The 26,262-nt window shown below is 39.1% G+C and overlaps 1 protein-coding gene across 1 annotated transcript in view; it reads left to right on the top strand.

The window, feature by feature from the left end:
- The first annotated feature begins 1,586 nt into the window (after nucleotides 1-1,586).
- The window catches only part of STMN2 (stathmin 2), a 46,534-nt gene continuing 21,858 nt past the window's right edge, over nucleotides 1,587-26,262 (top strand). The window contains exon 1 of the mRNA XM_030304400.1: nucleotides 1,587-1,840. Coding sequence (XP_030160260.1) covers nucleotides 1,822-1,840 — 19 coding nt within the window. The 5' untranslated portion in view covers nucleotides 1,587-1,821. The remainder of the gene's footprint in view (nucleotides 1,841-26,262) is intronic.

Genomic DNA, 26,262 nt, shown 5'->3' with positions numbered 1-26,262 from the left:
CAAGAAGTAATTTTATTGATCTCTACTTTATCTTTTATTTTTCCTATGATTCAGCAGGTCAGAATTGCTCTAGTTCCAACAGTTTTCTATCACTCAGCAGATGTCCATGGGGTTTAAATGTCTTACAAGTTAATAGGAGGTGAAGAAATTTATTTCAGCACCAAGGAGAGTGCCTGTTATTTTCAAATAGTTTTATGTTTAAAACTGCATATTATTCATGAGCCTAGAATTTTTGATATATGACTTAATAGAAAGCTGCTAAGAGATTATTTCATTCATTAGAATAATCCCAATCATTTCTATAAAATTAAAAATTTGCCAGGATTCTCTTTGTATTCATGATTTCAACAATGTGCTATTCTTTTAGCTATCAACTGCAATGGAATTGGCGATTCTTTCCCTTTTTTAAAATGTCAAAAACCACAATTTCCTGAATGGATCTAGACTAGAGGAAGGCTCAGAGAAATCACAGAAGTGTTAAATTAAAATCGCTATGAGAACAAGGTCTAAAATCTTTTTCACTGTTGTGTCCTCAAAGCTTGGCATGTGATAAACGCTCAATGAATATTTATGTGAGTCTTCTGAGAAAGAACGAATTAATGAATGACACTCATTAAGTCAATAAGAATGAATTAGTGAATGCCTTCTCTCTAATCAAAGGTCGCTTTTTGCACCTGATCTCACAGATCCTCACATACCACATCGCTCAGCCTGAAACTTTAACACATCTTTCTTTGACCTATATCAATTGGGTCTGCAGATCTCTGAAAAATCATCCCCCAGATCACACCTTTCATTGCCACTTAGCTTTCAGCATGAAGGTTTCTTCTTTGAAACCTGAAAGAGTCACTGGGGTTTCAATCCAGAGATGCAATTCTACATCTCCAAGGTAGAATGGCATTACCCATCTATGGTCCTCCAATACCCAAGCCAATCAGTCAACCCGGTTCTGCCATGTAACCAGATGGAGAGGTCACAGACACTGGAAGCTGACTCTCCCCTTCCTCCTTGAGGTACCCAGGTGGACCATAACTATTTGTCCCTATTCCTAAGTAACCCAGACAGCCCCTTCCTTCTGTGCCAAGAGTAGAAAACACCAGGCCTCACTCTGCCCAGAGACCTTCAAGAGTCCAAGACATCTGAGTCCCACTGTGCTGAGAGACAAAAGTCAATAATGCAGTTCTGTTTCAAGTTGCTACCATAGCCAGACATGGGGTCACTCTGGGGGACTAAAAACTACCAAAACAGGGTCAAAGGTGAAAGAGAAAACATGAACAAGTAAAACCACAACGTTTAAACAGATGTTTTCACTAGTCGGCATGCTGTGAAGACTTTTCAAAGCTTTAAATCCCTTCACCTTTTTAATGTCTATTTGTGAGATAAAACAAGTGTGAACAAAGTCAATCCTCTTGGCTCCCAGGTAGGCACAGCCCAGTTCTTAGCTCCTAGGAGGCTTCTGGGCTAAGGCTCCACTCTACTTGGACTGTACTATCAGGCCCCCAAAACGGGGGGGAGCTGCTAGGGAAGGACTGATTTCCATTTCAAACTGCATTCTGGTACTTTGTACTCCAGCACCATTGGTCGATCAATATTTAATGCTTGGAGATTCTGACTCTGCGGGAGTCATGTCAGGGGACCTTGGGAGCCAATCTGCTTGAGCTTCTGAGTGATAATTATTCATGGGCTCCTGCCTCTTGCTCTTTCTCTCGCACGGTCCCACTCTGCAGACTCAGTGCCTTATTCAGTCTTCTCTCTCCTCTCTCCGCTGCTGTAGCTGGACCCTTCGCCTTCTCCACCGCTCAGCATCTGCACATCCCTACAATGGCTAAAACAGCAATGGGTAAGGCATCGCGCCTCGTTCTCCCTCGGCTCGACCTGGAGCCCACCTCTCACCTTCTCTCTTAGAGTTTTGAAGGCATTCAGAGATATTTTATAGAGAAAAAGACGTTAAGGGTAAAACAGGAACCGGGAAGGACGAAGGCAGTTCTGGGGGTTTGGGAAGGGCAAAGAGGGTGTCTATGGAAATCTAAAACTAAAATTTTCTTTTGAAAGGTAGAAGCAGGTAAGTTGCCCTCCCATGGGTAGAGAATTTATTCTGTTTCCATGTTTAAAATTAGGGCTCAATCGTGGGGGGTGGGGGGAGCTACCTTTACTGTTTGCCTTAAATGGGGTTAAGGGACATTTTGGAAAGTGCTTTGTAACATCCTTTATTTCTTCTCTAGTTAAAAAAAGAAAATGGGGAAGAGGAGGGCAAGGTGAGGGAAAGAAAAAACAGAATGCGAAGTCAAATCGGTCCCTTCTAGGCTGTTTGAAAGATGGGTGGAGACTGGGGGGGGGGGGGGACGGGTGGAGAACGGGGCAAATTTTATGGTATTGTCTCGTCGGAGAAACCGCTAGTCCTGGGGCGCGGTGCGGGGAGGTTAGGGCGGGGGTGGGGGTGCTACGCTCCTTTGTTTTAGGGAAAGGGAGGGGAAGGAGAGAGGAAGTCGGGGAGGGCTTGGAGGGCGCGGGTGGGCAGCTGCAGGGGCGGGGAAGCGCGCGGTGGGGAGGGGTGGAGGGACAGCGGTTTCGAAGGCACTGGGGTGGGGTTTCTTTGTGTGAGGACGAGCGGTCCCAGGGGGAGGCACCTGCAGCGCTGGGCGCACAATGCGGACGGCCCCACCCTGTGCGAAGCCGCGCCGGCGCCCTCACTCCTCCCCGCTGCGGGGTGCAGCAGCATCAGCCGAAAGAGGGCCGGGTGGGGAACGCAGCGCGACGCCCAGGAGCCCAGCCCAGGAGGGACAGCAGGGCCACGCCCCGCGCTTCGCGCTCCTGACTCCCAGCCTCGGTTTCCGAAACAGACCCGACCATTGCCCCAGCCTTCCCGACCCTGGCCTCATTGTTCCGTTTTACAGAGAGAGGAGGGAAAAAGTGGGTTAACATTTTTCTTTTCAAAACCACATAGGGTGGCTAGACATTGACGCCGATGAAGGCTTCTTTGAACTCATTGATCATTTTGGGTAAAAGCTTCGGGAACCTAGGTGTGTGTAGATATAATCATAATACAGATCCAAGAGAGGCCAACTTCTTAAATTGAGCCACGCGAAATACCCGTCTTGTAGGTCAAACAGGGCCTAAAAATGGCAATTTTCATAGGCTTAACCTGTATCAGAGAAACAGTCCAGACACAGAGATCCCCCACCGGTCGTGCGCCTCTAGTGTCCCACGGTTCTGGCGCTCGGTGGCCCCGGGGGTGGACAGGCAGGGAGGAACCCGAGGTCTGGTGGCTGCTGGAAGCACCCCTCCCCCGGGACCCGGTGCTGGTTGCGGAGAAGGGAAAAAGCGATGGACAGGGCTCTCTCTGCACAGCTCCGCCCTGCCCCACCCTTTCCGTGGTGCTGGGAAGACCTCGGGCTCCGAGGCTTGGCAAGGAAACGGAGCTGGGGAAAGTCTGTTGAACGGTCTGCAGTCCTAGAGCCCCTTTTTGCAGCTCCGCAGTCCAGAACAGCCCAGACACCCCTCGAGAGGCGCAGACACCCGGCTTTGCTCTGGGTCCTGGCGCCGAGCCCCTCCCAGCCCGGAGGGTGGCTCTGCAGAAAAGCTGGCTCGAGCCCCGCCCGGCCACACAAAGGCGCGGCCCACCCCAGCCGGCCGCAAGACCGCAGAGGTGACCCCTGCCCAGGGGTGCGGGAAGGGTTTTTCTCTTCTCGCTCTCCCCCAGCCCTCGGAGCTCAGACACTTTCCCCTAGCTGAAACCCTCGGCCCACGCGCGGTTCTCTATTATTTCCCGGGACGAAGACCCTTTGGAGAGTCTCTCTAGGAGGACCCTCACTAATCCAGCGGGGCGCGGCTCGGCCCCACCCCTCCCAGCTGCGACCTAGACCAGTCAGCCGCTGGCCGGATGGGGGCGCACTGGGCGAGCCGGCGCGTGGAGCGCTGCCAGCCCTGCAGAGCCCAGCGCCGCGCCCTGTACTCCCCTCCCCCGAGCTGGGCGCTCGCCCCCGCGGGTGCAGCCCGGGAGACCGGTTTCTGCGCAGTGTCCTGAGCTACCCCGGCTTCGCACAGTTCGCGGTTCACCCGCAAGTCCAGAAAGGTTCTCAGAATGAGGGACGGGGGCGATCTCGCTCTGCGCTCTGCACCCCCACCAAGAGGTTTCTGCTGCAGGAGGGCGGCTACAAACTCATCATTATCAATATTACTTTAAATCATTATCATTACAATATTATTATTATTTCATGACTCAACGGCCTTATGTGTTCAAAAGGTTCAAGTGATTGAATTTGATTAAGGATTATTAACCTTTGTTGCACTCACTTTTCTTCCTTCTACTCCTCCCTGCCTTCTCCCCCACCCCTTAAAAAAAGAGTTTTTTGTCCTGTTGTTCATTTTACATTATAAAGCGAATGTATTTTCAATCCCTGGCCGGATCACGTATGTTCATGTGGGTCGGATATTACCTGCAGGTGCTTACTAAGAGTAGGATTTGTGTGCCAAAGATTGCTGGAAAATTCTCCGCACATAATTGTTACTGCAATGGGTAAAATTATACATATACAATTAAGAGGTTATGATTTTCACTGTATATTCCATAAGGTTATATCTGTCAATATATAAATACAGGTTATGCAAAAAATTTTAACTGTTTTTTTTCTTTTTTTTTTTTTTGAAACTGATCTTCCAATCGCTGATTCTTGATACAGTCTCAATTCTGCACAGAAACCTGGATCTTGAAATGGTAGCCACTATCCCATTAATAAAAATCCCACCCATAATATGACAATGCAAGGGTCCTTTCTGCCATGAATAAGCTGTATTTGCAAAACATGAAAAGAAGTTCAACCTTCGCAATATTAAAATAACGGATTTTGACATCGTTTCAGTTGCAAAGCCTAATCAATTAATCACCAGGGCGGGTGCTTTTTCCTGATTCATTAAATAATTATTCAGCATGATTGTACTAGGTGCATATAGAATTCCCCATTATCTTCTCCAATGAAGTGGGCACCTTCTAAATGGATATATAAATAACCAGAAGTGGAAAAATGAGGATTTGGTCAGGATTTCAAGATAAAACTAAAAAAGGAACAGCAGTAGCTTATCAATTAATGATATATGTGATTAATACCTGCTGAGTAAGCTGAGCCTGCAATAAGCATTATGTGACCCAGTGTATTCCTAATATACATGGCTAGTATGAGGGTATAAATTAAAATACCTGGTGATATTTGTCTACACATGTTAAAATTCTCTGAAAGTACATTTTGAAATAATGAATAATTAAGATTGAATGGTTTTTAACATTAAAATCTGGAATTTTGTTCAGTCACAATTCGCAATGGTTTTGTGAAGTAATTTGTAGTAAATTATTCCATCCTAAGGGGGAGGGGAGTATTTTTATTGTTAGAACAATTGCCTCTGCTCTTAATCATTAACATTTTTAGCAGGATTTTATTTGTTGCACTAAAAACACGTTTGCTCACTCTGGGGATTTTTTAATTATTAATGGATAGATTCTGGAATAAGCATTCAATCGTGTGGCCCAGTATGTCTTCTATCAAATAACCCGTTCTCTGTGATGAAAAGGCTGCAAGAGGTTACATTTTACCCAGATTCAAGAGTGCCCTTCAGCCATTTCAGAGTGCCAGAAAGCTGATTCACACAATAAGATAGTTTTCCTCCCTGTAATTTAGGATCGAAATAGTTATTTAATTCTGTGAATATCTAGTAGTTGCTATCATCCAGAATTTTAAGTTAAATCTGTATAGTTAAAAATGAACTGGGAGATGAATCGATTACATATTTAACTGAGCATTTTTCTCATTAATGAATCCAGACCATCTTTAGGAAAATTCCTGATTTAGCGATCACCACTGTGTTTTACTCCAACTGAACAGAACTGACTTATATGCCCTATTCCCCTGCAATAGCTCCTTGCTCACAAGCCTGGATGAAGCTGGCCCAAAGCTACTTGCTTTGGGTGTGGCTGCTCCCAAGCTGCTGATACCTAATTCCAGCTCACATCAATTTCCTATTGGTTCTTGGGAAAATACACACTATTCTGTTGTCTCAGGGTCTGTGACCTTATATGAAAATGCAAGACATCTGTGAAACAAGAAGAAAAGACCAAATCAGAGAACTGAGGCTAGTTCTCTTTCCTACTTCTCTCAATTGGAAAACCTTGGAGTCCACATTACCTTTCGCCCCACTAGAGGGCAATCAAGTTCTCTTAAGAAATAGATGATTGATTTTTTTTTTTTTTTTTTTTTTTTTTTTTTTTTTTTAGTGTTTATTTTTGAGAGAGACAGAGACAGCGGACAAGCAGGGGAGGGGCAGAGAGAGAGGGAGACACAATACCTAAGGAGACTCCTGGCTCTGAGCTGTCAGCACGGAGCCCGACACAGGGCTTGAACTCATAAATGGTGAGATCATGACCTGAGCAGAAGTCGGATGCCTTACCAACTGAGCCACCCAGGCACCCCTGATTTTTTTTAACCCAGTTTCAAATGCTATTTAACAAAATCTTTTTTTTTTTTTTTTAATCTGGAACATTCAGTTGCTTGTTCAATAAATTAATGGCATAATTTACCCTAGTGGATGAAAAGAGTTTGTTCACCTTTTCAAGGAGACCTACTTGGAAGTAGGTGTAGACCCTGGTTAGTTATTCTGTTACGATTTTACTTTCTAGTTTCATTACCTTGCTGTTACATCACTTATGCTACTTTTGGGAGTTTGTAGTGGATGAATGGTAGAAAATAGTGGTAATAGCAAAATTATTTAGGAAGAGAATGTTTTAATGTTTGAATAAAGGAATAAATTAAACAAAAACATTATTTACTTTTTCATTTGTTTAAAATGTGCTTCAGATGTTGTGGACACACCTGAATGTCAATGTCCACCTTCAGGGAGCCTGCAGGCTAGCAGTTAAAACGTAGACACAAAGTGATATCTGAGGAGAGGTACCAAAAACAGGCAGAAACTAATTTTTAGGATCATCAAAAATGGATTGTTTTTCATGTTTGCATTGGCAGGGATTTTTTTTTTCTCTTATGTTTCATGAAACTATAATCCATCTGTAAAATATTTAATAGTTTCATATTACTGTGTTCTGCTAATTTTAATCTGCATATGAATTACCTGTGATTTGCATTAAAATGCAAATTCTGATCCAGAAGGTCTCATTGAGGCCAGACATTCTGCATTCCTAACAAACTACCAGATGATGCTGATTCTAACCACCAAACATACCAGATTTAGAAGTAGAGAACTGTGATATACATGTTCCTCCCACAATAAGCTTTGATATTAGGTCTTAATATTTTCAAATGCATGGCAATCCTTACAAAATATTTCGTTTCCATACTCATTCTTTTAGGGATTGTATACCTCTGGGAGTTATGTGTTCTCTGTCATCACCTTCTCTTAATTGGATTTTTAAAAATATATTCATATTGTAGCACTCAGCAGAAGACCTTCAAGAGAAAGGTGGAAAATGAGAATTTGGCTCTGTGTGTGTATCTAACACAAAATGAATATGGCTTGTGGCACAGTTGTGAAAGATGATAAATCAATATTACTAGCTTACTGTTATTAGCAAAACAATGCAGAACAAGAAGTTCAACACACAACCTTTCAGTTATGGGATAATCTAAAAGTCTGTAACCCGTTTGCCATATAGCTAATTTGCTACAAATAGTCACATATTGTAGAAATTAAAACAGAAGATGGAACAGTACTAAAATTGCTTTTCAACATATCCCATACTTATTACTTACCCAATTGAATTTCTTTCTGGATAGCACATAAGAAAATTATTAATAATTTAGTGAGTGTGGGTGCATCATTGGAAACAGATTACACATGTGTTTTCTCCTTACTTAAGCCAATAAAGGGCTTCCATTATTTGACACTATTCAAGAAAGTCAACCCAGAGGAAAAAAATTGGTCTTTGAAGAATACTATCAAAAATACCATATGTCAGTCCTCCCATGCAGTGGGTGGCTGACCATGCAAACATTACCACATTTCTGGAAATGCAACCTGAAAAAGTATACTACATAAAATATCTCCAATTAAAAATACAACATTTCCCAAATAGGGCACTAAAAGCATAGTCCAAATAGAACTGGCCACAGAGTTGGTAGGATATACTGTTAGTCAACACAAAGTTGGATTAAGCCTCAAGGTTATCCCTTCCTTTGTTGTTGTTGTTGTTGTTGTTGTTCATTAACAGGTTTTTCTCTGCCATTGTTTTCTTTCAAGATTCATTTTTCTGGCGTAGACCTAAACCTTATAGAGTGTCTATGAGAAATGACTTTTATTTATTGATTTGACCCTTATGTAGCATATATAACAGGCTAGGAACTAAGCACTTTGCACATATTAGTGATGTTAATCATCCAATAATCCTAAAAAGTAGGTACTTTTACAGATGAGGAAACTGAGGCACAGACAGATAAAGTGATTTTCACCCAAGGTCACACAGTTAGATACAGAATTTGAGCCTGGGGCCATCTGGTTCCAGAATCTGTCCTTTTAACCAGTACTAGCCACTCTTATATGCTCCGTGGCAGAAGTGTTCCCACCATGGAGGTCAAACCTGTGAAACCTCCATTTTTTCTAACAACCCTGAGATGCTCTTATCCTTTGCTAGCACAGACATACTTTGGAAGAGGAAATACATTCAACCTGATGATTACTTTTAAGACGTAACCTGGGATTCATTGAGAATAATTGCCATGATTTAGGCTTTGAGGGAAAAAAAGCTCTGAGGGGGTATAATGTATGGAACACATGGCTGTCTGAAGGCTCAGCTAAGAAATCAGCAGGGACTTTGGGTGGGGACACAACAGGATGACCAGGTCTGGGGGGGAAACAAACAAACAAACAAAAAAATCTTGACTTAATGTAATCAATATCATTATGGCTATCGCATTTTAAAATGGGCCCTTACCTCCTTCCATAAACACCAGATATTTAACTTCAATATTTTGTTTTATGAAATAAATCTAGAACTAAAGGAGATCTACAACCCAGGCATCCACAGTTAGTATAATCATTAGATGTTCTTCAAGACTCTTCATCTTATTACGTCAAAAGCAAGCAAGCAGGAGGAAGGCTCTGAATCCCTTGTGAAACATTGCTAATTATCTTTTAATAAAGGAATCAGGTCCTGTCATTTGTCAAGGAGACATTTGCAGTAGTAAAACCTGTGTTTATATAACCCATTTTTATTAACCATGATTAAAGATAACATTTTGTGTACATTTGTTCTCACAAAACACTTTTATGTGAATATAAAGGTTAATTAATGCATTTCAGCAATCATTTTGCTAGTCATCTGGAAATATAGCTTCTCTAGGAATTGTACTTAAGAGAAGCAGCCATACCTTAGACTATAAAACCATAACAAAAATTTTAAGATTTTTCTCACTTGCTGGGCCCCTGGGTAGCCCAGTCAGTTGGGCATCTATCTGACTTCGGCTCAGGTCATGATCTCACATCACAGCTCATGGGCTCTAGCCCCGTGTCAGGCTGTGCGCTGACAGCTCAGAGCCTGGAGCCTGCTTTGGATTCTGTGTCTCCCAATCGCTCTACCCTTCCCCCACTCATGCTCTGTCTCTCTCTGTCTCAAAAATAAACATTTTTTTAAAAAAAATTTTTTAAAGATTTTTCACACTTGCAATTTTGTTGGCCTCCAGATTAAAATATTTAATATTTGGAAAAATTACAAAATTCAAAAAGGTTGACCAGAAGTAGATAATTTTTGTGTAGTACCTTAAAATAATATTGTCTGGGACTGATTTTTTTTAACCAAAATCATAAAGCAATGCCTGTAAAAGTGCTTATTTAACAGTTATTCTTTTAGAATAATTGTACTTTCGATGTCAGAGTTTGTACATCATCCGCAGCACAAGTAATTATGTAATTACAAACAATAGATCATCAGAATAAAAAAAAAACAATAGATCATCAGAATATGAACCTGTTAGTCTTTCAGTTTTTCAGTGGTAAGTCTTTATATCAGGATAAAAAGACATGGATGAAATTTATCTAAACCTAGTTCCACAAATACTCACACAAGAGAGCATTTTAAACTTTACATTTTTATTAGCACTCTACTCCCTCTTGAGGGATTTTTTTTTTCCTATAAACTGCAGCCACAGTTTGATTTCCATTCAGCAAAACCACTCACAGTAAACCTAATGATAATCTTCTAGTTCAGGCTTCCTAGTAGATAGAAGCCTAATACACATGACAAAGCTCAACTTAACAAGATATTGACTGTTGCAACACTGGGACCCGAAAATTTTATCAAAACGTTACTTGCTAGTGACTCTACTTGCTAGAGTCACTTCCAGACTCTCACAGGGAGGGGCGCTAAAAGCTAGTCAGGCAGTTGAGCTGACACTAGAGTTTCTGAAGCTTCCTTGGGAACTCTGCTTCCAGACATGTTGTCTTTATGACTGCAAAGTTCTTTTTTATTCCCAATACCAGTATCTACTGTGTTATTTAAATCTTGGCAGCTTTATCTGAGAAGTGCCAGTTAGCATCCTTCTCATTATCCTCATTCAAACACATGAAAAATTATGAGTCAATTCTAGTCTTTTAATGCACAGATTACATGATCCAAGACTCTTGTCACTTGAAAATCCTCATTCTACTTCAGACTCACTTTTTCCTTTTATATTAAAACAACAGCAACAACAAAAGAGCAAACACAGAAGATTGAAAATGTAAAGTGTCCAAAAGAAAAGTTAGATAGCATGATCTATGTTGGACCTTGTAGTTCTTAGAAAATATTTACTTGCTGTATCCTTCTTAATCTTCATATAGTCCCTATGAAATGGGAATAGTATACATGTTGCTCTGTTTAAAATGAATAAATTTAAGCTCAAAAGAATTTACCGGGTCTAGTTCATATGTGTAAGCTTCAGGCCATATACATATACATTTTATATATAAAATATAAATGTATATATATATATTATTATATATATGTAAAATGTGTATATATATGATTATAATGGTGTAATATGTAACATATAATATGTGTAATATATATCATAATTTAATATGTGTGATATATATTACATATTATATATAATATATTATTATAATGATTTTTTGATAAAAAATAAAACTAATAAAGTTTAGCACTTAGTCCTGTAAGTCCTATAATCAAATATGTCCTGTAATCAAAGATGCATATGTGAGGGAAGTCACACACTAAACATATTTGTCTTTAGTCCAATGTCGTTAATAGTTAATGGCAAGATTTACTAACGTAAAATAGATTCAAGCACCAATTCTCCTCTGAAGCCTATGCCAAGTATTGTGAGAATAGAAATGAACATGATTCTCATGCTTGGGGAATTTAGTCTTTTGAAGAAGGCAAGATTCTGTACTTACAAAAAGGTTGAATACCAATAGTAGTAACTTAAACCATCACTGGAAGCCTCCACCACTTTTAAGTTTATTTACTTTGAGAGAGAGAGAGAGAGAGAGCGTGAGTATAAGCAGGGGAGGCAACAGAGAGAGAGAGAGAGAGAGAGAGAAAGAATCCCAAGCAGGCTCCACTGTCAGCTCAGAGCCCAATGTGGGGCTCGAACTCTTGAGCTATGAGCTCAAGACCTGAGCTGAAATCAAGAGTCCCAATGCTCAACCTACTGAGCCACCCAGCTGCCCCTGGAAGTCTCCACCACTTTAATAATTTTGTTATACTACCCTACAATTATTACAAGACAGTACATAATTATACACAAAGAACATCAGTTAGGAAGTACTGTGATCTACCCAAAGGACAAAATTAAAATATTTAACTAATCTCCTCTATCAATCAGACCAGCCAGGAAATCCCTTAGTTAAAATGCTTCTCAAATTTTACTGAGCATCAGCAGCACTTGGGAACTTCAGATTCCCACCCCCAGAAGTTCTGATTCTGTGGGTCTGAGGTGGGTCTCCTTAATTTGCATTTCTAACAAGCTTCTGGGTGGTGCTGATGCTTCTGGTCCAGAACCACACTTGGATTAAACCTAAGGTCAGTGACCAGTGGGTACCTGGAGCAGTGGGGGAAGAAGCATGGCCCTCTGGTGTGAGTTCCCTCCTCTGACCAGCTCAGCAAAGTGGACTCAAAAGAATAGAGGACTTAAGCCCCAACAGCTCCACCCGTCTCCACATGCTGCTGGTGCTGCATTGCAGGAAGAGGCCAGAAGCAGGATCCTGACGCCCTGAGCTCTAGTCTTTACTCTCTTAGCTAACCAACTTTGGTCAGGTCACTTTTTCTCTCTCTGCCTCTACTGCAGCATCTGTAAAGTGGCAACATACTGCCTTGTCTGTTTCAGAGGGTCCTTTTCAGAACCAAGGAAGCAAACGTGAAAGTGATTGGTACCTGTCAAGTACTCTGTAAATATAACCCATTGCATTTTTTTGTCATTAAATAGAATGAGTGGATATTTTACTCGTCAAGATACCAATGCACATTTAGAATGAGTAACAAGGAAACGAGGAGTGAAGAAACTGAGCCTTTTGTTTTTTGAAAAATACTTTCTAAATAATAAATTGAAATAAAATGAGTGATTTGCTTGGACAGCAGTATCGGATATTTTGAAGGGCTTGTGGTTAGGTTTCATCCAAGATTCTTCTTTAGAATTCTTAAGTGAGCATTGGCTGAGAAGCAGCAACTAAGTCACCCAAAGTTTATTACAGTCCCCAACCCAAGGGAACGGTGGTAAGTAGTGACCCAAGATGGTACCCTCAAGCTAAGAGGGCTGCTGGGCAAAGCAGGGGTGCCCCTGCAAAGAGAAATAGAAAATGTGAGAGGGTTGACAAGGAAAAGGTAACACTTAGTACAGATTTTTCTGCTGGTTCCATGATTGCCCCTTGCCAGCACCACCTTGACCTTCTCTACCCTCTGAGTCTAAGTCTTCCCTCTTGAGCAACTATACAAGCAGGCCCACCTTAGACAAAGCAACCCAAACCCAAATGTTCAGGTGTGCTGAAAGCTTGGTTTAAAGCTGCCTCCAAAAGTTAAAAACAAAAAGGAAAAGCTCTGTGTAATAGGAAAAAGCAACTTGTCGTGGAACTTAAAAGAGTGCAAAATGCTATGAAAATTTAAAACAGTAATATAAATTCCCCCTTCACTCCCCCCCCCACCGCCCCAAAAAAAGCTTAGGTTAAGAATGTTGCTGTTATGTAAGAGTGCATTCTGGCAGATTAGAAGTGGGTTGCGTATTAGATGGACATAGTTTTGAACCCTGCACCACTCGTCATTATCAGATACTCCTTGTGCAAATTATCATTTCTATACCACAGTTTTCTCAGTTATGAATGGGGAAAATAATACCACTTAAATCACACGGTCGTTATGAGGATTAACTAATCAATTGAATATCAAGCACTTTTAATAAAAAAAAATTAATCTCCATCCAAGACTCCCTGAACAGATGGAAATATTAAATAAAAACAATCACTTAAAGTAAACATCTAAATTCTTGGATTTTGTAAATTTCCACATATAGTAACAAATCTACTAGAAATTACTTGGAATTTAAGAAATGACTGCTACTCAGTAATTCTTTGTGACAGAGGGAGAGCTGATATATTTATGATGCAGCTGCCAGTATAGTATATCTCCAAAGCAAATCCATTCTGGGGAACATGCCAGAATTAAAAGTACACTTCTCTTGCATTTATTTCTCATTTTATGTTTCACTGTCCTATTTCATATCTCATCCTACTTCAAATACATATAAAATATCAAAAAAATTGACCCTTCTTGCCTGCCCAGTAAGGTTCAGCTACATAAGATGTCACATTCCATAGAAATAAAAACTGATTCCAGAAACATTAAGATGTAAAAGTCTACACTGAGGTCTCTTAAAGGGCAGGAAAGGGGGGGATTATATGACATAACACACACACACACACACACACACACACACACACACACCAGACACACAGAGTCTCTTGTCCTTACATTCTTATTAAACCATCAATTTCATCTGAACCCCATTACTCCCCATCACTGGGCTGTTGCAAAATCCTTCACACCTGATTCTCTAGTCTTCTCCCTACCTGGCACTCTCCTGACCTACTACTGCCATTTCCAACACCCTTCTTCCAATTAGACCTTTTCTTTCAGAGATAACTCCAGGAGCTTTTCTCTCTGGATCAATTTAGTCTCCCTCTTCTCCTTCCATTAGTAGATAAGTACAACAAAGACACCAGAGCCAAACAATATGAACATAGTATTCCTTAGATGACTGTGGTGGTACAAGGCTATGAATACGTAGAGTTTCATATTATTCTTCAATCATTCATGACAGTAACACCTTTTCAGTCAGTAGTGTTTCAGGTACCAGTCATTATAAATGTAGAGGATGTTAGCAGAATGTAATGAATAGAATAAAGAAACTAAGAAATCAAATTAACATTCGTTGGGTTTCTGACTTTACAAAGGCTTAGTTAATAATTGACTACCAATATAAAAGATCATTTTAAATATTTTGCCTCTAAAACTTAATATAAATGTGTGGTATATAAACTTGCAACTGTATTTACGACATAACTGAGAACATGATAGAAATATGTGCTTACATTTATAAGTGCTACATAGGTCTTTTTCAAACTAGATTCTGTTGATTATAGCAATCTCCATTTCTCCATACTTTCTCACATAGAATAATGACAAAGGAGGAGCTTTACATGAAAGCATTAAAATAACATAAGTCCTTACAAGCTCATAATACACTGTACAAGTTCATTGCACAGGGTAGGAAAGTTCAGTTTTAAAGAAAATGTAGGCATTTCCTCATTAAAAAAAAAAAAAAATTCTAGCTAGGTTCTGAAATACCTAGCCAAAATACAAGGTGGAGAGAAAAGAACTGCATCTCTCCTATCAACCAAAAACTTGGCTTGGAAAAAAAGAAAAAAAGTTTTGTAGTAGAACAAATAAAAGAAAACGAAACTCAATATTTAGGATGAAAATTTTTTCCAAGTGGAAGAAATATTGAATTAGGGAGCCTTGAAAGAATTAGATTTCAAATTTTGAAATTTTTCTTAAAATGAAACCTTAAAATGGTGTTCCCAGTTGCAGTCTGTATTGGTCACAAATTGCAGTATATGTTACAACATATCCTAGAGAAGAAATGCAGAAAAGTGTAACTTGAGGAGAACACTGGGCTTTGTGCCCTGCCTGCCTGGCCAAATGAAAGCTCACCCATCTAAATACAAAGGGAAGATGTCGCTCATGAAAAATAAACAACAAATAACGAATAACGCTGAAGTTCTTATATCCAGAAAACTGCATGTTTTATCACTTCTGATAAATTTTAGAAGTGAGTGGGGAATATGTAATATATAGGGTAGTCAGCTAAGAAGTCAAGTAGGATTTCTCCGAATTGCTTCTGGGAAAGGATTTGTGCTCCTTGAAACAAGTAACAGTAAGTTTCTCAAGTCAACCTCCAGTCCAGCTTTTCTTGATCTTTCCTTCCTGTGAACTCTTCAAACAGATTTCCTATTTCCTAGTATATGGCCATTTATCACCAAATAGCACCTTCTGCTATCATCTACCTTGTCATTTATTGTTCCCTTACTATGCATGAGCCACCCACACATCACATGTCCTCCCTGTGCTTTTTTTCCTCAATTTTTATGGCAACCCTCAAGCAGGTTTCATTATCCCCACCTGACAAGGAAGGAAAGCAGAAGCCAAGGAAGTTAAGTGACTTGCTCTGCAGTGCAAACATTCAGGGCAGATCTAGGTTTCAAATCTAGCGCTCACTTCACTGCACTCTGGCTTCCTCATCATGAGCTGTCCTTACTTTGCTTGGCTGCAGACACTTCTTTGTCTTAGATCCAACTATATTGAGGGCTGTTTTTTAGTACACAATTATGTTTCACTCACTTTGTCTCCCCTGTAATCACCTCTGTGGCTGACAATAATAATACTACTATTGTCTAACATGCATTGAATACTTTGTCAGGTTCTGTGACTATGCCGAACACTTTACAAAGGGTATTATCATTCCCATTTCCACAGGTGAGAAAGGGGAGAGAAAAAGTCACACACAGCCAATAGGTGGTGGGTCAGGATTTAAGACAAATCAGTCCAATCCCAGAGTTCAGCTGGTTAACCACTGTGTCTCTCCTGGACATCGTAGGACCTCTGTGTTCGTTGACTCGATGACATAAAGATGAACTAAGAGAAGCTGGCAGAATTGTACCAAATAAGGTTCCACAACATCTCACTATAGCCAAGCCCAGTAAAGCTTCAAAAGGTCACTCAAAGAATAAAGATTAATTTGCAGAAGACTCATCTTCACTAACAATATCATATCAGTACAGCATTTCAGTTTCTTAACACATACCTAATTCAATCCTCACAAAAATATCCTGTCTCCATTTTGTGGATAAATAAACTTCTGTTCAGGTTTAATAAATTGTCTAAGGTTGAAAAGATCCTGAGCTAGAGCATAAGTCTTCAGCTCCTATTCATATTCTTCCCATGGGGGAGGTGGGGGGAAGCAACACAGCATATAAATGTAAAGGAAACATTGACCTCTTTTTCTCCTTGAATAGAGAGTTGATTACCTGCTATTGTGAAGGATAAAGGTGGTGGAGCTTTCTTAAATTCTGCCAGGAAACTACACAATTATGGTTGTACCACTCACTAGTGCCATTTTGAAACTATCCACATAGCTATAGCTAGGGCTGTAGGGAGAGAAGCAACCAACTTCAAGTATGCAGAAACACCAGTCTGTAGCAGAAAATGAAGCTAATGAATTTAGTGGGGAGAACAGTTGAGCTCAATGCGGCTCTAACATCTGGGCTCTTAAATCCCACTCTATACCTGGTTTCAGTGGGAAAGCCAGCTGGGCCACTGACTGATTCAAGTATCCTTTGCAGCTGATGAACAGCCCTACCCTGCTCAGCAACCCATGGATAAGTGTTTACAGCCCATCTTCTAACAGCTATATGTACTCCTACATGTGGGGGGAAATACAGAAAACATTAAATGATAAGTGTTTACAGCCCACCTTCTAAAAGCTATATGCACTCCTACATGTGGGGGGAGATACAGAAAACGTTAAATGATAAGTGTTTACAGCCCACCTTCTAACAGCTGTATGTACTCCTACATGGTGGGGGGGGTGGAATACAGAAAACATTAAATGAGACACCTTCCCTCATCCTCAAAAGAATTTAAATATAGTTGGTAAGAAATAATTAGCAGCAAACAAACAGGCAAATAAGGGCCAACCTCTGTGAAACAAGACAGGAGAATGATTGTCTTTGAAAGAAGAAACTCAAAGGCCCTAGAGATGGAAACCATTATGCTTGATTCACTTCTGCTTTTAGGAAGGTACAAACCCAGCCTTACGGAATTGCATGAGTCACAACTGTTGGAGACATTTCTGAATTGGCACCACATCCTAGGACACAGATCTGTCCTGCTGTATTATTACTTGGCAAGTGTTTTGAAGATGTGAGCAACATTCCCAACCACAAGTCTACTCTTTTATGAATAATGTTCAGGCAGAATAAGTCTATAGAAAATAAACCATCAAATAAAATCAACATGATGCCTTTGCATATTATGTATGACCACGTTGTGATTTTCAAAATAACATCAGCAACTTATGCCAAAATCCAATCCACATTTGTCTATACAGACCAAACACTTGATTCCCTTTTCACCTTCAGTTTTTTAGTATTTATCACCAAATCATGTGGTATTTTCTGCCATAAATAAATACAATGCATAAGTTATTCCAATCTCATTCAATCAGTATAGCAACATGTAATCTTCTTCACATCTTAAGATGAGTGTTACGAATTCAAAAGGAGTTCTAGCTGGTATCCAAAAAGTTTACCTTGTGTGCACCATTTATTCTGGCTAATGTTATACATATTGAAAGCCAAACTGAATCTTACATGTAGTATGTGGAAAAGTGAAATTTTCCCTAATGGTTTGACAGTTTGAAACTTAAAACATGAATTGCTTTATGAAGCATGTTCTATGTTATACTATTTTATGTAATATAAATATTTATTATGAAATGCCAAAATTTGAAAAAAGGAAAAATTTTGCAAAGTAGAAATATCAAGACTAAGGTTTCCTTTTCTTTAAAATGTAATACCTTAAAATAATCTGTTTAAAAAACATCAGTACAGAAAATGCTTACTGCAGAAAATGCAAAAAAAAAAGATGAGTCTGTATGTAATGAGAAAGTTACTCTATTTAAAGACAAAATTTGCTAAATTTGTAGAATCCAAAAATTCCAGAGCTTGGAGCTATTAATTGTAGATGCGGAAAAGGTCCAAATTGCTTAAAGGACTTGCTCAAGGTCTTAAAAAACCTGAAGTTCTAAGAAGATCGTAAAGGCCCTGTGATGCAGTCACCATGTCAATGCTTATTTTCCTAGCTCTCACATGGGATTAGTTCAGACTTGTGTCACTACACAAGATCATAGTTTCACTTGAAAGAGTCTCAACCCATTTCATAATTTTTTAGAGTAAAAGGACAATCCATTGTTCCTGACAATTTTGTAACTGGAAGGAACTCCAGAAGTAATAACAGTACACCTATTGCAACAAGTACCATACATCCCAAGAACTTTGTGTCCGTACCTGAGGCTGTCGTCTTCACATGAAGTGAAATTTGCTTCCCAAGAGAAGCTAAATTGTGTGGCCATCTTTGAAGGGCTGTTCCCAAGTGCTCTGAAAGAGGAGATTAAAGATTTCCCAAGTCTGGGGTGAGGGGCAGGGGTTAGAGGGGAGAACTAGGAACTGCCACAATGCAAAATAAATGCTTTTTAAAGAAAGACACTGATTTTTTTGTAAAGTCTACCATCACTTCCATTTATGACACCACTTTCCCACCTCTGTTTTCCATTCTGTCCCTGCCACCAACATCGCCCCACCATCTCTCACCCCCACAGGGGACCTTCAAAGAAATAAAGGTTATTAGATCTGGTTTCTTCACCTATAAAATGAGAATAACATTAAATGATTTAGGAGCACGTGGTGGCTCAGTCAGTTAAGCCTCCAACTCTTGATATTTGCTCAGGCCATGAGCTTAACAGTTGTGAGATCAATCCCTGCATCAGGCTCTGTACTGACATGGAGCCTGCTTGGAATTCTCTCTCCCTCTTTCTCTGCCCTTCAGCTATGTTCTCTCTCTCTCTCTTTCCCTCCCTCCCTCCCTCCCTCAAAAACAAACAAAAATGATTAGATGATTTCAATGATTTCAAGGCTTCCTTCCAGTTCTAAAATTCTGTGGCTGGTGATTCCAATTGCATTAGATTAACTTGTCTTTTACATTTTAATCCTGTTTGTAGCAGTGGTGACACAAACTGACTGTGCATTGCAGAGGCTTCAGACACCTATGTACTTGCTTTGTATGTTGCTTTACGTGCCCTGCAGAAAATTATTACTCATTCAAGTTCTAGTATACAATCTGATGAATCCTATTTCAGAAAATGAGTCTTTACGTGGCAGAACTTGAGGAAGTAGCATTTAATTTCCAAAACGAAAAAGCCATTTTCATCACACAGCTAGATTAACCTGAATGGTTTCTTCCATGCTATTTGGCTGCCTTGAAAATGGGTACTGAAGATCATCATGCTATGGAAACTGTAACATTAAGATGCTTCGTTTTCATCTCAAAGGCTCTGTTACTCTCACAAATTCCCAGAGGCACCCAAGAATAATATCACTATAATAATTTTTTTAACATCAGGTAGTTCTAAACCTGATGCACATACTGTGCATTTTACAAAATTTCATTAAATGAGACCCTGGAATTCTCATTACATTTTTGGAAGCAAGCAAAACGACTGCTCTTCCTACATGAGATTTTTGTGGACTTTGCCTGAAATGGTTACTTTCTGTTAGTTATTTATGTGCCATTCATTTCCTATGAAAACATTTAGGAATACTAGTATAAAGTATAGATTGTATACTATCCAGATAAGGATTCTATCCAGCGAAACCTTAAGAAATATTATGTGGCAATAACACCAAGCTAAAATAACTTTTATTCTCAGTTGATGCTAGTAACTATTCTCAGTACTATGTATTTTGTAAGACATACTCAGAAATAAAACAGCAATAGGGAGCTTTTCAAATGCAGAGAAACTTCACACTATTCCAAGAAAGTACAAGTTTACATAGAAACTCTTCAAGAAATACGCTTTCATCTTTTAGCAAGTTTTCAGACTGAGAGAAGAATTAAATCAAGATTAATTTATAGGGCTTGTCACACAAATTGCTGTTGAGTCTCTGCTTAATCCTACTGTGTTTTCATACAGTGTTTTATATAAATTAACGTATTCCAATATATGAAGATGAACAACCCCATCTTGTGACTGATATATAGGATTTCCTTTGAATTCATTTTCTGTGTCCTCATTTATGTAAACCACTGGTCCATTCAAGGGGAAAGCCAACTGGCCCATTAACAGAGGTAAAGTCATCTGAATCTTATATGACAGGTTTTTTTTTTTTTTTTTGCAGTTGTGATAACAGATTTGCATTTTTCCATTTCTGAAAGTTCTTGCTTTCACTGAGAACATAATAAGTAATTTACTGTATTTGTAGTTTTGTACCACTTTATTCAATGCAAAGACACAAGTCATGGACTTCATTCTAAATCCATATGAAATAGAAGCAAGAACTTCTTTTTCTGGAGAAAGGTCACACATTACAACAAAGTGAAGAAGGAAGCTAACATCCTTATTGATAACCAAAACATTTTTTATTCTAGAAATTGAGCCCACAAATGCAATAATTAGTCTGCATATACACTGTGATCTTTGCTGAATTAGAAATGAATGAAAATGTTTTTCTAGTCTTCCACCAAAAATATTAAGAAGTAATGGGGAGTGATTTAAATTACTTAGGTGCCGCATTAAGCAATTATGGAGACACAATTCAGGTCATGGCAGCCTCAAATGACAGCTGCATCTGGCTCAGGAGACTACAGGGCAGGGAAGAGTCATTCCTATGTGAGAACTGTACTTAGCCAGATGGACCAACTCTCCTGAGTGTCTGAGATGGCTTTCTGTCATTTAAGTGCCAATCAATCAAGCTATCATTTTAAGCTTATTCATATAACCTGGCCATGTTGAGGGCTTAAAAAATATATCCTTTAGTACTCAAAATTAGCTTGGTAAGAAAGTCTTGAAATACAAACAGAATAAAGTGCTTTCATTACTCCTATAAACCAGTGTAGTTTTATCTCCATGTAGGACTATAAGAATTTCTTTCATTAGAGAGAGGGAAAAAAAGGACCAAACCCTGCACAATAAGTAGGATTCTTATTAAACTCAGCCAGAGCTGTAACTGGAATGAGGGTAAGGTAAGGTCTCAGATTGGTACAATTTACTGCTCTTATTACAGTCTTGATCACAAGGACTGATTCATGTCATCCAATTTCTTTTCCTTGTCACAATTGTTTTGCCAAGAATCAACTGAATTGAAATTTAAGAACCTCCTATGTTTCTGTACAGCCCAGTGATGGGTTGTACAGCTTTGACCTTAAATGTCCCCTAATTTGATTTGATACCTATTCCTGCAGAAAAAGTGTGCTGTATCAGCTGATCAAACATTAATCTTTCAAACCCTCCTTGGTCATTATATCTTAGGAAGCCATAATTTGGGGGGTGGGGGAGAGGTGGGTAGAATGAATATAGACTGAATCCATTTCTGTACTAAGCCAATTAGCATTACATCATCATAGCAGAAATATCTAGAACATTATCTCATATCAGTGATCTTCTGGGATGTTAAAATAGATCTTCAAAAATGTGAGATTTATTTTTTCATTTAAATGTTGAATCTTAAATTACATTTTCATCAACCATATTCATCAACCTTTTTTTTAAGGTCCAAATTCAAGCTAATGTACTATACAAGTGTTTTAAATAAAATCCTTTTAGTCTGTTTCATCTTTCAAGAAGCAAATCACAGTGGTAGAGTTCCCAAAAGTATTTCTAAATGGGATGACAGATTTGACTTTTAAAAAATAATCTGACCTCAGTCTCTAGGATCCCAAAGCAATCGAACTACCAAATGCAATTCACACACACACACACACACACACACACACACACACGATATGGTCAAAATCAAGTTAAAAGGAGGATGAAGGGTTTAATTTATGACCTGGAAAAGAAAGGTACCAGAAACAGAGCTGGAAGATTACTGATTCTGATCTATGTAAAGACTATATATTTAGAAGACTAGCGAAATAATTATATATGTGTGTTTGTCTATTTCATATTTTACTAAATAAACATAACCTCTCTGTTGCTTTAATCTAATCCAAGATCTAATCTGACCATGAAATCTGTAGTATTGATCGTATTGTTCTCCTTGATGCTCTTTGTTCCTCAAAGGAAAAAATACTCTTCAGATTCACATACACACATACACAAAGGAAAAAGAAAAAAATAGAGAAAACTTGGTAGTCGTCTGCCAAAATAAATCACTCTTAAAATATTCAATAACTGAATCATGGGAATCTACTCCCAAAGCCAAGAGCACACTATATACACTGTATGTTAGCTAACTTGACAATAAATTATATTTAAAAAAATATTCAAAGGAGCTTTTTCCTTAAAATACCTAGGTAACTACCACTTGCTCCACTTGCCTCATTAGCTGTGATACGAATGTTAAAGATATATTCAGTCGTATAAGAATATATACACTCAGAGATCCTTTTGAGAAACTGTTCCTGAGTTTTCTAGCCATCTCTGCACCAATATTTACTATCCAAGCAAAACACACAAGTGAGAAAAAGTTATACTTTCTTTCTGTAAATCTCTATCCTGAATTTATAGTCATGGAGTCAGTAAGTCACACGTGGGAATTAATTAAAGAATAAATGCCAAAGAAAAATGGGAAGAGAAAAAGATCTTGGATTCTTTATTTTGAAAGTGGGTAGTAGTAATATACATCATTTTCTTGTTAAGCACAATTTGTAGATGGCCAAGGTGTGTGTAACGTGTCTGAACAAATAGTTGGAGGAAGTAAAGAGCATTAAAAGCAGGGCACATAGAGTCAGACAGACCTACATTCAAACTGAACTCCACGCTTTATGATCAGTTGGATGTTGGGCAAGTTACTCCACTTCTCTGCATCTTTTTCTTTCATCTGTTAAGTCTAGTCTAATTATAATACCTTCTCATAGCATTATTCAGATGATTGAATGAGAAAATTCATGCAAATATCTTAGCCCAGAGCCTGATATATTGTTTGTGCTCAATAAACAGCAGCTGTTACCATTATTCACAGTTCCTTGTAGCCATTTGGAAGAATGGAAAACAATGTTCAAAAATCATTAGGTTACATGGATATTGCAATAGAACCGTTATACATCATATGGGTTACATTTTAAATGAATTCACTAGACAAATGCACAAACGTGCACACATTAATAGTTAATAGCAAATGCGACCAACTATGAGAAAAATTATATGGAATTACCTGTTGCCTCCCACATCCTTACAAACATGCTTACAATTCTACTTCGTGTTGGGATGTAGTGAAAAAATTAATATATGCCGAGTTCCAAACACTGATGAACGGACCTATCAATTTAAAGTATGAAATATCAATAGTGAAATGTTGTTAGCACATTTCTAATAGCCTTCGCATTTGCTTGGGATTTTTCATTGTTGGTAAAAGACGGTTATCCAAATTACATATATTTCAACCCACACTCTATATTCTGCTAGGCCAACTCATTTTACTGGGCTCAGTTTTAGTGACACTTGGAAAGCTTCCCTGACCACCCAACCACAAGGATTTCTTGCTCTCTTCCCTCTACCCTTGGTTCCAAATACAGTTATTATTTACTGTCCATTCTTCTTTCCTAAAGTCTCTTGGATCTTCCTTTTCTTTTTCCATTGCCATTTCCCACTGTTTTCTTAAGCCACGCCACATTTCCTGCTGAACTTCATTCAGTTGTGTCTTAAGTGTATCCCTTGGTAACAGATCTTTCCTGTATAAAATGGCTAGATAAATCTAGTAAGAGACTTTCATCAGGTCACCCTCCCTTTCAAAATGTTCAATGGCTCCCTATTGCTAAGATCATTGTGATGGCCAAATTCTAAGAGTGAAAGAAGAGATTTTTAATGGCTTCAACCAGGACTTCCAGCTAACTCACTCATTTTCATCTCCGTGCCTCTCAAACTTCTCCACAAAAAATATTCCTAAGAGTGGACTCAAACCTGATGCTTGAGCTTAAATTTCTTTCTGTTTAAAATTCATGATATTCTGACATTCTAGTTAAAAAATATAACTGTGTTTGCTTTAATGTGAACACATTTTAAGTCACCTTCTCCCTCCCTTGCTTTCCTCAACACTGTTCAGTCCTTACAATCCAGGTCCTTTTGCTGTGGTTGCTGTATAAAATACAAGCCACCCAATTAAATTTGAATTCCAGAAAAGCAAGGAATGGTTTTTAGTGTGTCCCATGCAATTTTTGGATTAAAACTCAACTGGGCTTCCTGTATTTTTACTTGAGAAATCTGGTAATCCTAACTGTAAATCCATTTCCTGCCACTCTCCCCATGGCACCAGGGCTTTGATTCTTCTGAATTTCTAATACAAATCACCTGTGCCTCCCCCAACACCCTATTTTCCCCATGATCTCTGTTTTTATCCATACACTCCATATTTTTATATCCAGATACCCCACTTCCCAGATGCAAAAGCTTCTTGAGAATGAGGATACTATTATATCTCTTTGTGATTCCATAATGCCTCACAGAAACTCCTGATGATTTATGGTCATCAATGGTGACCATAAATGCTTGTTAATGGAGAGATTGACTTAAAATCAATAAGCAATAGCCAACACTATTTATTAAGAAATAGCTTTCTGGGAGCGCCTAGGTGGCTCAGTCAATTAAGTGTCCGACTTCGGCTCAGGTCATGATCTCATGGTTCGTGGGTTTGAGTCCCGCATCGGGCTCTGTGCAGACAGCTCGGAGCCTGGAGCCTGCTTTGGATTCTTTCTCTCCCTCTCTCTCTGCCCCTCCCCCTCTCATGCCCTGTCTCTCTCTCTGGATCTCTCAAAAATAAATAAACATTTTTTAAAAAATAAAAACAATAACTTTCTTTTTTTTTAAAACAATTGCTTTCTGTTCCATCTAGACCTGTGCTGTGAAATTTTTCATAGATAAGCAAAATGTAGCATTTGCCCTCTAAGAACCTATAGTTCTGTAAACAAAAATTACACATCAAAAAGTAATGAATGACCCTAGACAATATAGAATCACGTAAAACGGTATATAATCAAGTACAGCCAACTAAAGGCAATAGGAGATCAATGTGGGTAGCACCCCCCGAGCGAGGGAAACGCTGGGAGGGAAGATCTGAATTGGGATTGAAATTTTGGCAAGAATTTAGATGAGAGGAGAGGATTAGGAAAGGCAATGCCACCTGGGGGAAAGTTTGGGAAACTGCACCCAGTGAAGAGGAAACTTCTGCCTTTACTGCAGAGCAACAGTCAAGAGTGTTTGGGTTGCAGCTGCAACTGGTTTTAAGCAGCTCCCTAGGATTCAGAGCAACTATATGAGTGAGAATCTAAGCAATGGCTGCTACTGGGTAGGTTCATGCCATGTAGAGTAAAGAATAAATCCAAACCAGCAATACATACAATGTAAAGGGGTGCCTGGGTAGCTCAGTCTGTTAAGCATCCCACTCTTGATTTTGGCTCAGGTCATGATCTCTGGGTTCATGAGATTGAGCCTCACATCAAGCTCAGCACAGAGCCTGTTTGGGATTCTCTTTCCCTCTGTCTCTGTCCCTCCCCTGCTCACTCTCTCTGTCTCTCTCAAAATAAAAGAACTTATGTAAAGAGTCTCTTAAGTAATCACCCACAAAGGTCAATGGGGTTTTGTCCCCAGACCACGTAGCAGAGGAAAGAAGAAACTTTTTATCAATCATGGTTATCATACATTACACATAGGGCTTTAAAGTATTGGCCCCTGACAACTTTTATATCCCCTGCCTTTATTAAATTATCAAGCTTAACAGAGCAGTGGCTTTACTAAAAATTATTGAATTTTGTTCACAAGAAACTGAAGACAGTTATTGAGGAGTATTTTTTTTTCAGTGGGAATTCCTATTCTCCTATAGCTTTAATCAGTTACTACTCTATGAGAAGGAAAATCTTTTATTTTATTTCTATTCTTCGGTTGGCCCTCCCTAATAAAGTTGGTATCTTTAACATATGCTCCTAATATGAGCTTAATTTTGCAAATTACT

This window comes from Lynx canadensis, chromosome F2, assembly GCF_007474595.2.
Source record: "Lynx canadensis isolate LIC74 chromosome F2, mLynCan4.pri.v2, whole genome shotgun sequence".
In the NCBI taxonomy this organism is placed as follows: domain Eukaryota; kingdom Metazoa; phylum Chordata; class Mammalia; order Carnivora; family Felidae; genus Lynx; species Lynx canadensis.
This window is presented reverse-complemented; position numbering and strand designations above follow the sequence as displayed.